We start from the raw sequence: 14,012 nt of genomic DNA, 5'->3' as shown, positions 1-14,012 counted from the left end.
TGTCATTTGGAGAAACAAGATTATTCCCACTCCCCATTGTAGTTGAGAAATGTGGTCATATTATCTCTTAGAGTGAAACAAAACAGGGACTTTCTTCTTGATGTTTTCCTCATCTTCATGAAACCATATCTGTAATGCATTAAGTTAAGCCCTAGCAATAGAATAATTAGTAAGATCATGGCTACATCTCCCTGAACTGGCTGTTCTGGTCTCAAACTAAATGTGCAGAATTGGAGTTAGGGCTTTGCAAACTCACATCAAGTTAAAAGTAGTCATAGTAAGTACATGAGAACATCAGTGAGATCTTAACAATGATGATACAGATTGACCTTATAGACGGCAACTCAAATCAGATCTTTTATAGTCTAGGGGGGATTTTTAAAAGGGTCCTCTTTGTAGATCACAGACTTGCTTACTCTGCCTAAGTATCTCCAGTCCAGAAGATCTGAGAGCCTCTCGGTTCGATTCCTTTGAATAATCCTCTGGCGGCGTGACTGTTTGCAAAATCCATAGAGAAACTGAGTCAGCTGGTTGCAAGAATCATCAGGTGAGCAGAACCGCCTGTCAACGATGTAAATTCCTGAGGGACACAAATGCCGGAGCACAGGTAAAGGCAAGGCTAACCTTGGAGCGCTTCTACTCCTGTTCCTTAGGATCCATCATGGACCGCAAGCTTGTCCACTCCCTGACTCCCCTGCTGTTTCTGCTTCATCCTTTCCCTTCCAAGACTGTGTTTCTCCTGTGATTTCCTTCTAATAGCTCACAACTGTCACTAACACACAGCCAGCCAAATGAATGTTGCCATAAAAAACCTGGCACACCAGGGCTACCCCAGATCAGTGGTCATCCTTGGGGCTGCTGGCTCACCAGAGTCTCCAGGGTAAGGACTGAATCTCGGTGCTTTTCAAGTTCCCCAGTGTCCCCACTGTGCACCATGGGGGTGAGACTACAGCTGTCACCCAAGGAAAGACAATGCTGACAATGCGACTCTAAAAGACCAGAGAATCAGCATGTCCAGGCAGAGCATCCAGCCCATTCTAATTTTTCTTGCTGCTAGGCAACATGGACACAGAGATGGTGACACCATCTGCCATCTTAAATGTGAATCTTGATAACTCAGTAGTTGGAACTTACAAAATAATTATGCTGACCAACACATATACTCTAAAGCAATGGTTATCATAATATCACTTCCAGGTAATAGAAGACCAAACCAGTTCAGAAAAATTAAAAGGTGAAAAGGAAAGATTTGTCCAAGTTTAGTACTCCTTTTGGAGAAGGGGATGGCTACCTACTCCAGTATCCTTACCTGGAGAATCTCATGGACAGAGGAACCTGGTGGGGGACAGAGTTGGACACGACTGAGCAACTAACACTTTCACTTTCACACTTTGTAGTTTGAGGCAATATATTCAATATTAATATCATCCTTATCTTTTCTATGGACCATATAAGTAATCTACTTTTAATCAACCAAGAAGTATAAATATTAATTGGGGTTTCCCTACTGACTCAGCAGTAAAGAATCTACCTGCAATGCAAGAGACCCAGGTTTGATCCCTGGATCAGGAAAATCCCCTGGAGGAGGGCATGGGAATCCACTCCAGTATTCTTGCCTAGGAAATCCCATGGACAGAGGAGGCTGGCGGGCTACAGTCCATGGGGTCACAGAGTCCAACACAACTTAGCGACTAAACAACAAAAAAAACAACCATCATCGGGATAGTGTTAGAGTTGGGCTCTGTAAAGGCTCTGTGCTTTGTTTGGTGAGAGGTCCCTTCTCCCTGGGTGGGTTCATGATGAAAAGCCTCACCGTATGCAGTGGGGTCAGCCACATGCTCCTGCATGAAACAGCCAAAGCCAGAGAGATTGGTGGTCACACTGGGGATGCCCATCACAGTGCATTCAGCTGCCAGGGGAAACAGAAAAAGGCTTGGCTTCAGACCAGCAATTATACCCTCTTATACATCCAGAGAAGGAAAAAGCTCCAGTCCTAGTAATAGCAATGCTTGTTTTGTGCCAGGCACAGTACTAAGCTCCTTACATGCATGAACAAATTTAACCTTGTTGAGCAGCCTGTGAAGTAATGCTATCATTATCCCCATCTTACAGATGAAGACACTGAGGCCTAGGGAGTTTAAATAGCTTGCCCAGCTTCACAAAGCCAGTGGATGTGGTGGAGCTGGGATTTGTAGCCAGGTGCCCAGCCCCAGAGCTGCTCAGAACTGCTACCTTACACTGCCTCTCTCATTCCAGCTGCTTTTCTTTTGCTCGGTTCTAAGCTTGTGTCTCTAAATATATGGCAAGTTTATGCTGTAAGCCAACTCCCTGGGAAAAGACCCTGATGCTGAGAAAGACTGAGAGCAGGAAGAGAAGCAGATGACAGGAAGAGATGGTAGGATGGCATTACCAACTCAATGGACATGAGTTTGAGCAAGCTCCAGGAGATGGTGAAGGACAGGGAAGCCTGGCGTGCTGCAGTCCATGGGGTCACAAAGAGTCGGGAGACGACTGAGCGACTGAACAACACCAAAATACATTATGGACAAGACTAGTTCCTCCCCTCATTTTCATCTCTTTTGCCACCAATCTCTTCCACTTTCTCGGGTGCTCAGTGAAACCATGGTTTATTTCAATCCTTTATCACCTTTTAGTCAAACCTTTTCTACAGAAAATCTCAGATGTTACCACACTCAAGGATGATTGAATTGTTAACATGAAATTTATATTTAATTATGGAATCTTTCTTGGAATTTTTCTTAGTGGGGATGGGTGGATAAAAAAATTTCCTCGTGACCCATGTCCTCCTATTCTGCAAGTATTTCCTCTTGGTTTGGCTCCAGAGAGTAGCAGTTTTCAAATTTGGGGGAAGATGGAAGAGGAGAGGAAATTGAATTAGGGATTATTGACTCATTTGAGAATGTGACGAAACCCTAGAACTCCTCCCCAGAAAAATTTTGCCTACAATTCTACAAAACTTGACAGATCCTTAGTTTTATTAAATACTCTTTTACACACAAATAATACAATTCCAGGCACCTTTATAAGCACCATATGTGCCCACTGAATGAAATTAATGAAGTCAGTGTTTATCGTCACTGGGTTTTCTCAAAACATAAAACACAGATTTTAATACTTTCCAAAGTGAGAGTTAGCACCACATAAAGCAATTTTTCTAAAAAAATTATCTAATACTAAACTTATACCACCAGAGTTTCTGCTATTTCTGTAATTCAAGTTAGGAAAGGAGGGGCCAACTTCTTTTAGTTAATTTAAAACAGAGAAGGACTCATTCACTATTTGGTATGTATTTCTCATAACCCCTTTCCATCTACTTATCTTTTATAACACCTTTGCTGGCCTTTATCTTAACAAACTAGATATAGCTCTTCAGGTTAAGTTTACCTTTGTCCTGTAATGTTCAGGTGGGAAATAAGTTAGATAACCTTCTCTTTATCCAGTATAAATGACTTCCCATATTCCCATTGTCACTCATGTTTTGGCTTTGTCCTTTTTTATCCTCCATATTTACATTTGAAAATTATATTACTTACTAGAAAGAACAGGAGTAACAAAATTGCCAGTTCATCAAGTGATTTGTTTCAATGTATCTCAAAAGATAGTTACTTTATTAAAAACAATTTAAGATAACTGTGTGGGCATTTTACAAGTAAGGAGATACTGCCTTCACTAAAGTGGAATTGGTGCCAAAAACAACTTTTAGAACTACAAGAGAGAGAACTGGAGGAGTCAGATTAGTAACTTTACTATGTCATGTTTCAAGAATGGGTAATTCTTTATCAATCTTTCCCCAAACGTTCTAATGGTTTTACAGCTGCTGGCAAATTATTCTTGCTGGAGCCTAAGGCAATAAAAAAGGAACTTTATCAAAAGATGCAGAGCCTTGTCATTCCTATTGTAAAGATTATAGTATCCTATTTATATAGAATTTAAAATTCTATACTTAAATTCTGGGGTCAGAATGCAAAGATTAGAAAAACCTTCCTCATAATTTAGCCTATGACCTCTCCCACCCTAATTGCTGCTGCCCCTTACTTAGACCACGATGACACGGAGATGCAGAAGGCAAAATGTATTCATTATAAATAAAAATGTTTTCTGAGCCTTTTATTTTCAATTATAAATAGAATTACAGCTGTACTGGGAGGAAAATCTCTGATTACCAAGAAGATGGAAAAGTCATCAATGTCTTCCTTGCATTGGCATATAAAATAATTGTTTCCTTTTTAATTAGGCATTTCAGTACAAATCCAAATTGATGGCTCCTGATGCCATTGACAACCAAGTTAGTAGGATACAGAAAAGAAAAAAAGACAGTGGATCTAAGAATCTACCATCTGTGGAAAAAAAGCGGGTGGGGCAGGTATAGGGTCTGAATGGAATTATGTCATTGGCATAATGCCTATCACCAAACTGACATGCTATCTTTACCTCTTTTTCTGAGAGACAAGGGTGTGAAGATGACTTTTCACCATACATCTCTTTATACTATTTGTGTCTTTAACCATGTGAATGCATTACGTAATTAAAAGACAAATATATCCTTAACTTAAAAAGGGATTCTTCTGAAATAAATTTTATAACAATTTAAGAAACAATTGTTTCTCATATTAATCTCCTTGTAGATAGTTTCTCCTTCGTATTAATGGATAAGATTGGTGAATTTAACTAAAACGATATATTATTTATAAAACAGTCTTTTTCTTTGGAATGCAATGAGGCAAGAATTCAGATACGAAAATATGCCCAACCACAACCTTTTACACTTATATAAAAGATTACATATTATGTTCTTGGGCTTCCCATGTGGCAATAGTCTTAAAGAACTTGTCTGCCAATTCAGGAGACATAGGAGAGGTGGGTTTGATCCCTGGGCTGGGAAGATCGCCTGAAGGAGGGCACAACAACCCACTCCAGGATTCTTGCCTGGAGAATCCCATGGACAGATGAGCCTGGCGAGCTACAGTCCATAGGGTCGCAAAGAGTTGGGCACGACTGAAGTGACCTTAGCATGCACACACGCGTTATGTCCTTATGTTTATGTCAGAAGCGACAAAGCGTAAATCTGACCTCTGGGATAGATCCAACCAAAATAACTTTAAAAACAAACAAAACCAGAACCTTAGTAGAAATGACATATCAACTTGGAATACTACATACATGTGTGTAGAATAATATTCTAATACAATTTAAAGCATCTCACAATCTATACATGTCACATACCTGGAGTATAACCCCAGGGTTCATAGTAAGATGGAAATACTCCAAGATGACAACCTCGGACAAACTCTTCATAATCCATGGGTAGCAAGGGGCTGGTGGAGGACAGGAACTCTGGGTGCAAAATCAACTGAAAGAGAAAAAAAATCTAATGAGAAAAAAGAGAAAAGAAAGAAGAAATTAGAGCAAAAAATCTAAAGTTTTTTTATTTCAGAATTTTGGTACTATAGAATCATTGTGTTATAGACTCAGGGGAAAGAAAGAGAGATAAGGAAAAAGAAAAAGGAAAAGGTCTGGGTGTTTTTTCCTCCCCTCTCTATTCTCTGTGATTATCTACTCCGAGGACTGATTTTCCCTTAAGTTCCCAGGCCTGGATTGGAGGATATAGAGTTGTGTCCATTTTTGTTCTCATGCTAAATTCATCCAACCCAACCTTTATTGACAGTAAAGATTTTATTTGCTTTTCTAACTGCTGGCCCCTGTCTTGTTTTTCAATTTATTCCCACCAGGAACAGAAAAGAAGGGAGCTACCCTTCCACGCCAAGTGAAATGGAACTGAGGGCCAATTGCAAGCTACCAATGCGATGTCCCTGAACTGGAGACAGGAAGAAGAGCAGGACATCCTGATAGGATATTTTCACCATGTGAGTACAATGGTCAAAAATAACCTCCAGAGCAGAGGTTATAGAAAAATGCGGTAAACAACTAATGCAATGAATTTGAGCATTGCCTTTCCTTTTAGCATAATTGATTTTTTTTAAGTTTATGCAATTTGATTTTACACAACAATTGTGTTTAAAACTGGCCCACAGCATTCTGAACAGTTAGCAATTGGCTCCCGGGCACTGGTATGAGCCTTTTCTTGGACTGCACAGCCTGTGCGTGTGTGTGTGCTAGTCACTTCAGTTGTGTCCGACTCTGCAACCCCATGGACTGTGTAGCCTGACATGCTCCACTGTCCACGAGATTCTCCAGGCAAGAATACTGGAGTGAGTTGCAGTGCCCTCTTCCAGGGGATCTTCCCAACCCAGGGATCCAATCTGCATCTCTTACGTCTCCTGTATTAGCAGGAGGGTTTCCACTAGCGCCACCTAGGAAGCCCCGCAGCCTTTAATGCTCTGCCAAGGCAGAGACCAGACTGCAGCTATACTTGGACAGCTATGACTAGAATAGCTACTTAGCTGGTAACCTAGATAAATGAGTTCTATTTCTCCTATTTGTTAAAATGATGAATTATGAATTTTAATATAACTATCATATATAAATTACATTACTCCAGTACTACAGTACTTTAAAATCAGATTTTTCTAATTCATTTATTAGAATTTAACTTTCATAACTTACTTAGCTATGAGGAGAGGCTGATAGGTAACCTAAAATTGGTTTGGTGAGAACTTTAATAAAATGGAGAAATAGAATTATATATATATATTATATATATTTTCATATATAGTATGTTTTATATATTTTTATTTGTTTATATGTAAACATGTTTATATATAACTTGAAATAATGTCAAATTTACAGAAAAGTTGCAAGTATAATGTGAAGAGAATTAATATTTTTCCAGATCCATATGAGTATAAATTGCTGACTAGATGCTCATCATCCACAAATACTTAATGTGTGTTTCCTACAAACAAGAATATTCTCCCTTAAAAAACTAAAAATAGAGTAACCATATGATCCTGCAATTCTACTGCTGGGTATGTATCAGGAGAAAACTCTAATTTGAAAAGATACCATGCACCCCAGTGTTTGTAGCAGCACTATTTACAATAGCCAAGACATGGAAGAAACCTAAACGTCCATTGATAGATAAATGAATAAATATGAAATACTATTCCATAAAAAAATGAAATAATGCCATTTGCAGCAACATGGATGGACCTAAAGGTTATCATATTAAGTGAAGTAAGTCAGATAAAGACAAATATCATATGATATCACATATGCATAGAATCTAAAAGATAGTACAAATGACCTTATTTACAAAATAGAAATAGACTCATAGCCATAGAAAACAAACCTATGGTCACCAAAGGAAACAGTGAGGAAGAGGGGACGAGAGATAAACTACAAGTTTGGGATTAACATATATACACTGCTGCTGCTGCTGCTGAGTCACTTCAGTCGTGTCCGACTCTGTGCAACCCCATAGACGGCAGTCCATCAGGCTCCCCAGTCCCTGGGATTCTCCAGGCAAGAACACTGGAGTGGCTTGCCATTTCCTTCTCCAATGCATGAAAGTGAAAAGTGAAAGTGAAGTCGCTCAGTCATGTCTGACTCTGTGAGACCCCATGGACTGCAGCCTTCCAGGCTCCTCCACCCATGGGATTTTCCAGGCAAGAGTACTGGAGTGGGGTGCCATTGCCTTCTCCGGAAATAAGTGTATATTCTTCCAAAGAGATTACTTTGAAGAAAAAAAAAAATCTAATTTGGGATATACAGCAATAATGATGACAATAGTTGTCCAATACTTTATATATTATAAATCAGTTTCACATATATTACCTCGTTTAATCTTAGCAACATTGTGTGATAAGGAGAGTAGACATTCTGACTGTCCTTATTTTATTTTATTTCTAGTTTTAAAAATAAGGAAACTAAGACTTTGCAAGCATATCTCAATAGATCCATAAATAGGAGATACGTAACACTAAAGAAGAAATGAAATGGTAAAATGTCCAAAACTAGTACCTATAAATGATGGTTTATTCAGTCATAAGAGTCACAAATTGGCAAAGAAAATGGATAAAATATTTCCTTCCACAAAACATAATTTTAATTCCTATTACATGCAAAGTGCTGCACTAGGAAAAGAGACCAAAGAGACAGACACTTGACTGTGTCTATGTCTACAAGTCCGAAGCCCACTGTACTCTGTTGGCAAATATCAGCAAAGAGGGATTTGAAAGGCATTGTGCCTGCTTTTCCAAACTTAGGAAGATTTGTTCTCTTCAAAGCCCATTTGGAAACATGAAAACATCATGGCTCATTCGTTTTGTTCCCAGCCAAAGAGAATAACAGCACAACTAAAATAAGAACACAGCTGTTCTACATCCTAAAACAGCCAATGGCAGAAGCCCAGGGCAGAGGAAGGGATGTTAGAGGTCAGCCCAAGGTCACAGGGAGGATTAAATGAGATCCTGTGTGCAAGGCCCCCCAGCAGAGCAGCTGGTTCACAGCAAGACCTGGATCAGTCAACATACAACAAAAACTTGTCAGGCTGTATTTATCCTGGGAAGAAAGCAAGGTCCCTGGAAGTTAGTTTACTTCCACAGCGGGCAGCACAGGGTCCAGATCTGAAATCTGCAGTCCAGACTTTTCTCAATATGCCTCAAAACCGAGGCAGGATCAATGATAAATTCAGATTCAAATTTGACTCAATGCTTCCTGAGTCAAATGGTCACATTAATATAAAAAACTTGTCAATTCAGTTGGAGAGTTAAGAATCACTCTATAGCTGTCTATAAACATGCAGGTAATCCAATAGATGCTTATACTGTCAAACTTTTAAAAGGCACTATTAATAAAATAAAATACCTAATTCTGACTTGACCGAAGTTTATCTCAGTGCTTTGAATGTATATTGTTAGAGCTATTCTTTAGAAAACAAACTTACAGTTACCAGGAGCTAAGGTGGGGAGGGATAAATTTAGAGATGTAGATTGACACATACACGCTACTATATAAAAAATAGGCTTCCCTGATAGCTCAAATGGTAAACAATCTGTCTGCAATGCAGGAGACACGGGTTCATTCCCTGGGTTGGGAAGATTCCCTGCAGAAGGAAATGGCAACCGCTTCACTATTCTTGCCTGGGAAATCCCATGGACAGAGGAGACTAGAGGGCTGTAGTCCATGTGGTGGCAAAGAGTCAGACATGACTGAGGGACTAAACAACAACCTCTTCTTTCCATCTTGCTCTCTCTTCCTTGTGTCTGGCTGCACCTCTTTGCCTGCTCTTCCTTTCCACTTCTTTATCCTTCATAGGTATTTCTGTCAATAAGATTTCATAACTACTCCTGTCTCGATATCTGCTTTTCAGAGGACAAAAATTGAGAAAACAGATGAGACATGATCACCAGCTCAAAAAACCCACAGTCTCTGGAGAAATGGACACATTAAATTAAAATATATAGAATTCAATGTGATAGCTCCTATAACTGCAGGAGATACAGACAAGGAAACAATTGTTCTGTCTGGAGTAGGTAAATGTATATTAAAGAAAAGTGTAGGAAAGAGATGACTCTGAGGTTGGATTCCAAAAGAATTGTTAAAGTAACAGAAATAAGATTATTTCAGAGGGAAAAAATATCAGCAATTACATAGAGATATAAAAGTATTTCACGTGTTTAGGAAATAAGTTACTTGTCCATTCCTAGGAATTGCTTGACTGTTATCATACTTTTTAAAAAACATCAATCTGTGTTTATTGTACATAATAAGCATCAAGCACAGATAGATCATCAGAGGAAGAGTCAAAAATTTAGATATGGATGTGACAAGAAATCAAATCTCACTGGCCTCCAAAATCAAGTCCCCTGGGGGTTCTCAGTCCCTTTGCCGGATCCCCAGGTTGGGAATTCTGTTGTGGGTCCTAGAACTTTCTTAACACTGTGAGCATTTCTTTGGTATAATTGTTCTGCAGTTTGTGGGTCGTCTGCTCTATGGCTCTGTGGTGGGGCTAATGGCGACCTCCTCTAAGAGGGCTTATGCCACACGCTGTGTGACCCAGGTCTGCTGCACCCAGAGCCCCTGCCTCTGTGGCAGGCCACTGCTGACCCATACCTCTGCAGGAGACACTCAAACACTCAAAGGCAGGTCTGGCTCAGTCTCTGTGGGGTCTCTGGGTACTGATGTGCAGAAGATTTTGTTTGAACCCTCCAAGTGTCTCTGGCAGGTATGGGGTTTGATTCTAAATGCAATTTCACCCCTCCTACCATCTTGCTGGGGCTTCTTCTTTGCCCTTGGATGGGAGGTATGTTTTTTTGGTGAGATCCAACATTCTTCTGTCAATGGTTGTTCAGCAGGAAGTTGCAATTTTGGAGGTCTCACAGGAGGAGATGAGCACATGTCCTTCTACTCCACCATCTTGCTTCCCTCCAGGGAATTTGATTTTGGAGGCCAGTGGGATTTGATTACAGCACTTACACAGGACCAGGGGAACAGACTCTTGGAGGGCACAAACAAAGCCTTGTGCACATCAGCAGCCAGGAGAAAGGAACAGTGTCCTCACAGGAGACTGAGCCAGACTTGCCTGCGAGTGTCCAGGAGTCTCTGGCAGAGATGTGGGTCGCAGCGGCCTGCTGCTGCAGAGATGTGTTGTATTCAGGGGCACTGAATACAACAGTGCGTACACACATCCTTTTGAAGGAGGTTGCCATTATCTTCATTACCCCTACCATAGTTTGGCCTCAGTCAAACAACAGGGAAGGAACACAGGCCGACCCATCAAAAGAAAACTAGAATAAAGATTTACTGAGCATGGCCCCATCTATCAGAACAAGACCCAGATTCCCCCACAGTCAATCTCTCCTATCAGGAAACTGCCATAAACCTCTTATCCTTATCCATCAGAAGGCAGACAGAATGAAAACCATAATCACAAAAAATTAACCAAACTGATCACATGGACCACAGCCTGTCTAACTCAATGGAACTATGAGCCATGCTGTGTAGGGCCACCCAAGACAGATGGGTCATAGGGGAGAGTTCTGACAAAACATGGTCCACTGGAGAAGGGAATGGCAAACCACTTCAGTATTCTTGCCTGAGAACCTCATGAACACTATAAAAAAGCAGAAAGATATGACACTGAAAGATGAACTCACCAGGTCTGTAGGCGCCAAATATGCTACTGGAGAAGAGTGGAGAAATAACTCCAGAAGAAAGGAAGAGACAGAGCCAAAGCAAAAACACCCAGCTGTGAATGTGACTGGTGATGGAAGCAAAATCCAATGCTGTAAAGAATATTGCATAGGAACCTGAATGTTAGGTCCATGAATCAAGGTAAATTGGAAGTGGTCAAACAGGAGATGGCAAGAGTGACAACTGACATTTTAGGAATCAGTGAACTAAAATGGACTGGAATGGGTGAATTGAATTCAGATGACAATTATATCTACTCCTGTGGGCAAGAATCCCTTAGAAGCAATAGAGCAGACCTCTTAGTCAACAAAAGAGTCCTAAATGCATAAATTAAGAGTCCTAAATCTAAAAAATGACAGAACTATCTCTGTTCGTTTCCAAGGCACACCATTCAATATTACAGTAATCCAAGTCTATGCCCCAACCAGTACACTGAAGAAGTTAAAGTTGAACAGTTCTATGAAGACCTACAAGATCTTCCAGAACTAACACCAAAAAAAGATGTCCCCTTCATCATAGCGGACTGGAATACAAAAGTAAGAAGTCAAGAAATACCTGGAGTAACAGGCGATTTTGGCCGTGGAGTACAGAATGAAGCAGAGCAAAGGGGAACAGAGTTTTGCCAAGAGAACATATTGGTCATAGCAAACACTTTCTTCCAACAACACAAGAGACAACTATACACGTGGATATCACCAGATGGTCAACACTGAAATCAGATTGATTATATTCTTTGAAGCTGAAGATGTAGAAGCTCTATACTGTCAGCAAAATCAAGGCCAGGAGCTGACTATGGTTCAGATCATGAACTCCTTATTGCCAAATTCAGACTTAAATTGAAGAAAGTAGGGAAAACCACTAGACCATTCAGGTATGACCTAAGTCATATCCCTTACGATTATACAGTAGAAGTGACAAATAGATTAAAGAGATTAGATTTGATAGACAGAGTGCCTGAAGAACTATGGACAGAGGTTTGTGACATTGTGTAGAAGGCACTGATCAAGACCATCCCCAAGAAAAAGAAATGCAAAAAGGCAAAATGGTTGTCTGAGGAGACCTTACAAATAGCTGAGAAAAGAAGAGAATCTAAAGGCAAAGGAGAAAAGGAAAGATACACCCATCTGAATGCAGAGTTCCAAAGAATAGCAAGGAGAGATAAGAAAGCCTTCTTCAGTGATCAATGCAAAGAAATAGAGGAAAACAATACAATGGGAAAGACTAGGGATCTCTTCAAGAAAATTAGAGATACCAAGGGAAAATTTCATGCAAAGATGGGCACAATAAAGGACAAGAACGATATGGACCTAACAGAAAGAGGAGATATTAAGAAGAGGTGGCAAGAATGCAGAAAACTATACAAAAAAGATCTTCATGACCCAGATAACCACGTTGGTGTGATCACTCAGCTAGAGCCAGACATCCTGGAGTGTGAAGTCATGTGGACCTTAGGGAGCATCACTACAAGCAAAGCTAGTGGAGGTGATGGAATTCCAGTTGAGATATTTCAAATTCTAAAAGATGATGCTATGAAAGTGCTGCACTCAATATGCCAACATATTTGAAAAACTCAGCAGTGGCCACAGGACTGGAAAAGGTCAGTTTTCATTCCAATCCCAAAGAAAGGTAATGCAAAAGAATATTCAAACTACCCCACAATTGCACTCATCTCATACGCTAGTATAGTAATGCTCAAAATTCTCCAAGCCAGGCTTCAACAATACGTGAACCATGAACTTCCAGATGTTCAAGCTGGTTTTAGAAAAGGCAGAGGAACCAGAGATCAAAAAGAAGAGAGCTCCAGAAAAACATGAACTTCTGCTTTACTGACTATGCCAAAGCCTTTGACTGTGTGGATCACAACAAACTGTGGAAAATTCTTAGAGCTTGGAATACCACACCACCTTACCTGCCTCTTGAGAAATCTGTATGCAGGTCAAGAAGCAATAGTTAGAACTGAACATAGAACAACGGACTGGTTCCAAATTGAGAAGGGAGTACGTCAAGGCTGTATATTGTCAACCCTGCTTATTTAACTTATATGCAGAGTACATCATGAGAAATGCTGGGCTCGATGAAGCACAAGCTGGAATCAAGACTGCCAGGATAAATAGCAATAACCTCAGATATGCAGATGACACCACCTTTATGGCAGAAAGTGAAGAGGAACTAAAAAGCCTCTTGATGAAAGTGAAAGAGGAGAGTGGAAAAAGTTGGCTTAAAACTCAGCATTCAAAAAACTAAGATCATGGCATCCTGTCCCATCACTCCATCGCAAATAGATGGAAAAACAATGGAAACAGTTACAGAGTTTATTTTTGGGGGCTCCAAAATCACTGCAGATGGGGTGACGGCAGCCATGAAGTTAAAAGACACTTGTTTCTTTGAAAAAAAGTTATGACCAACCTAGACAGCATATTGAAAAGTAAACACATTACTTTGCCAACAAAGGTCCATCTAATCTAAGCTATGGTTTTTCCAGTAGTCATTTATGGATATGAGAGTTGGATGATAAGGAAAGCTGAGTATTTAAGAACTGATGCTTTTGAACTGTGGTGTTGGAGAAGACTCATGGACTGCAAGGATATCCAACTAGTCAATCCTAAAGGAAATCAGTCCTTAATATTCATTGGAGGGACTGATGCTGAAGCTGAAACTCCAATACTTTGGCCACCTGATGTGAAGAACTGACTCATTGGAAAAGACCCTGATGCTGGGAAAGACTGAAGGCAAGAGGAGAAGGGGACGATGGAGGATGAGATGTTTGGATGGTATCACCGACTCAATGGACATGAGTCTCCGCAAACTCCAGGAGATGGTGATGGACAGGGAAGCCTGGTGTGCTGCAGACTATGGGGTCACAAAGAGTCGGACACGACTGAGTGACTGAACTGAAC

The 14,012-nt window shown here is 40.3% G+C and overlaps 1 protein-coding gene across 3 annotated transcripts in view; it reads right to left on the bottom strand.

Annotated features, from left to right (window-relative positions):
• GYS2 (glycogen synthase 2) overlaps positions 1 to 14,012 on the bottom strand; it is a 62,196-nt gene that overhangs the window by 5,588 nt on the left and 42,596 nt on the right. For 2 of the 3 annotated variants that reach the window (XR_015164198.1, XM_086401811.1), the window contains exons 12-14: positions 5,245 to 5,371; positions 1,814 to 1,909; positions 417 to 580 (exon numbers count right to left, since the gene is read on the bottom strand). Coding sequence is in view for 2 of the 3 variants with exons in the window: in XM_086401811.1 (XP_086257937.1) it covers positions 417 to 580; positions 1,814 to 1,909; positions 5,245 to 5,371 (387 nt within the window). In the remaining variant the exon portion in view is untranslated. The remainder of the gene's footprint in view (positions 1 to 416; positions 581 to 1,813; positions 1,910 to 5,244; positions 5,372 to 14,012) is intronic. The other variant, XM_086401812.1, reaches the window with a different exon arrangement.

The sequence above is a fragment of the Bos grunniens genome, chromosome 5 (genome assembly GCF_055505025.1).
Source record: "Bos grunniens cultivar Pamir isolate PY7600 chromosome 5, Bosgru_T2T1.0, whole genome shotgun sequence".
Lineage (NCBI taxonomy): Eukaryota > Metazoa > Chordata > Mammalia > Artiodactyla > Bovidae > Bos > Bos grunniens.
Note: the sequence above shows the minus strand (reverse complement) of the source record. Positions and strands in the feature narration are given on the sequence as shown.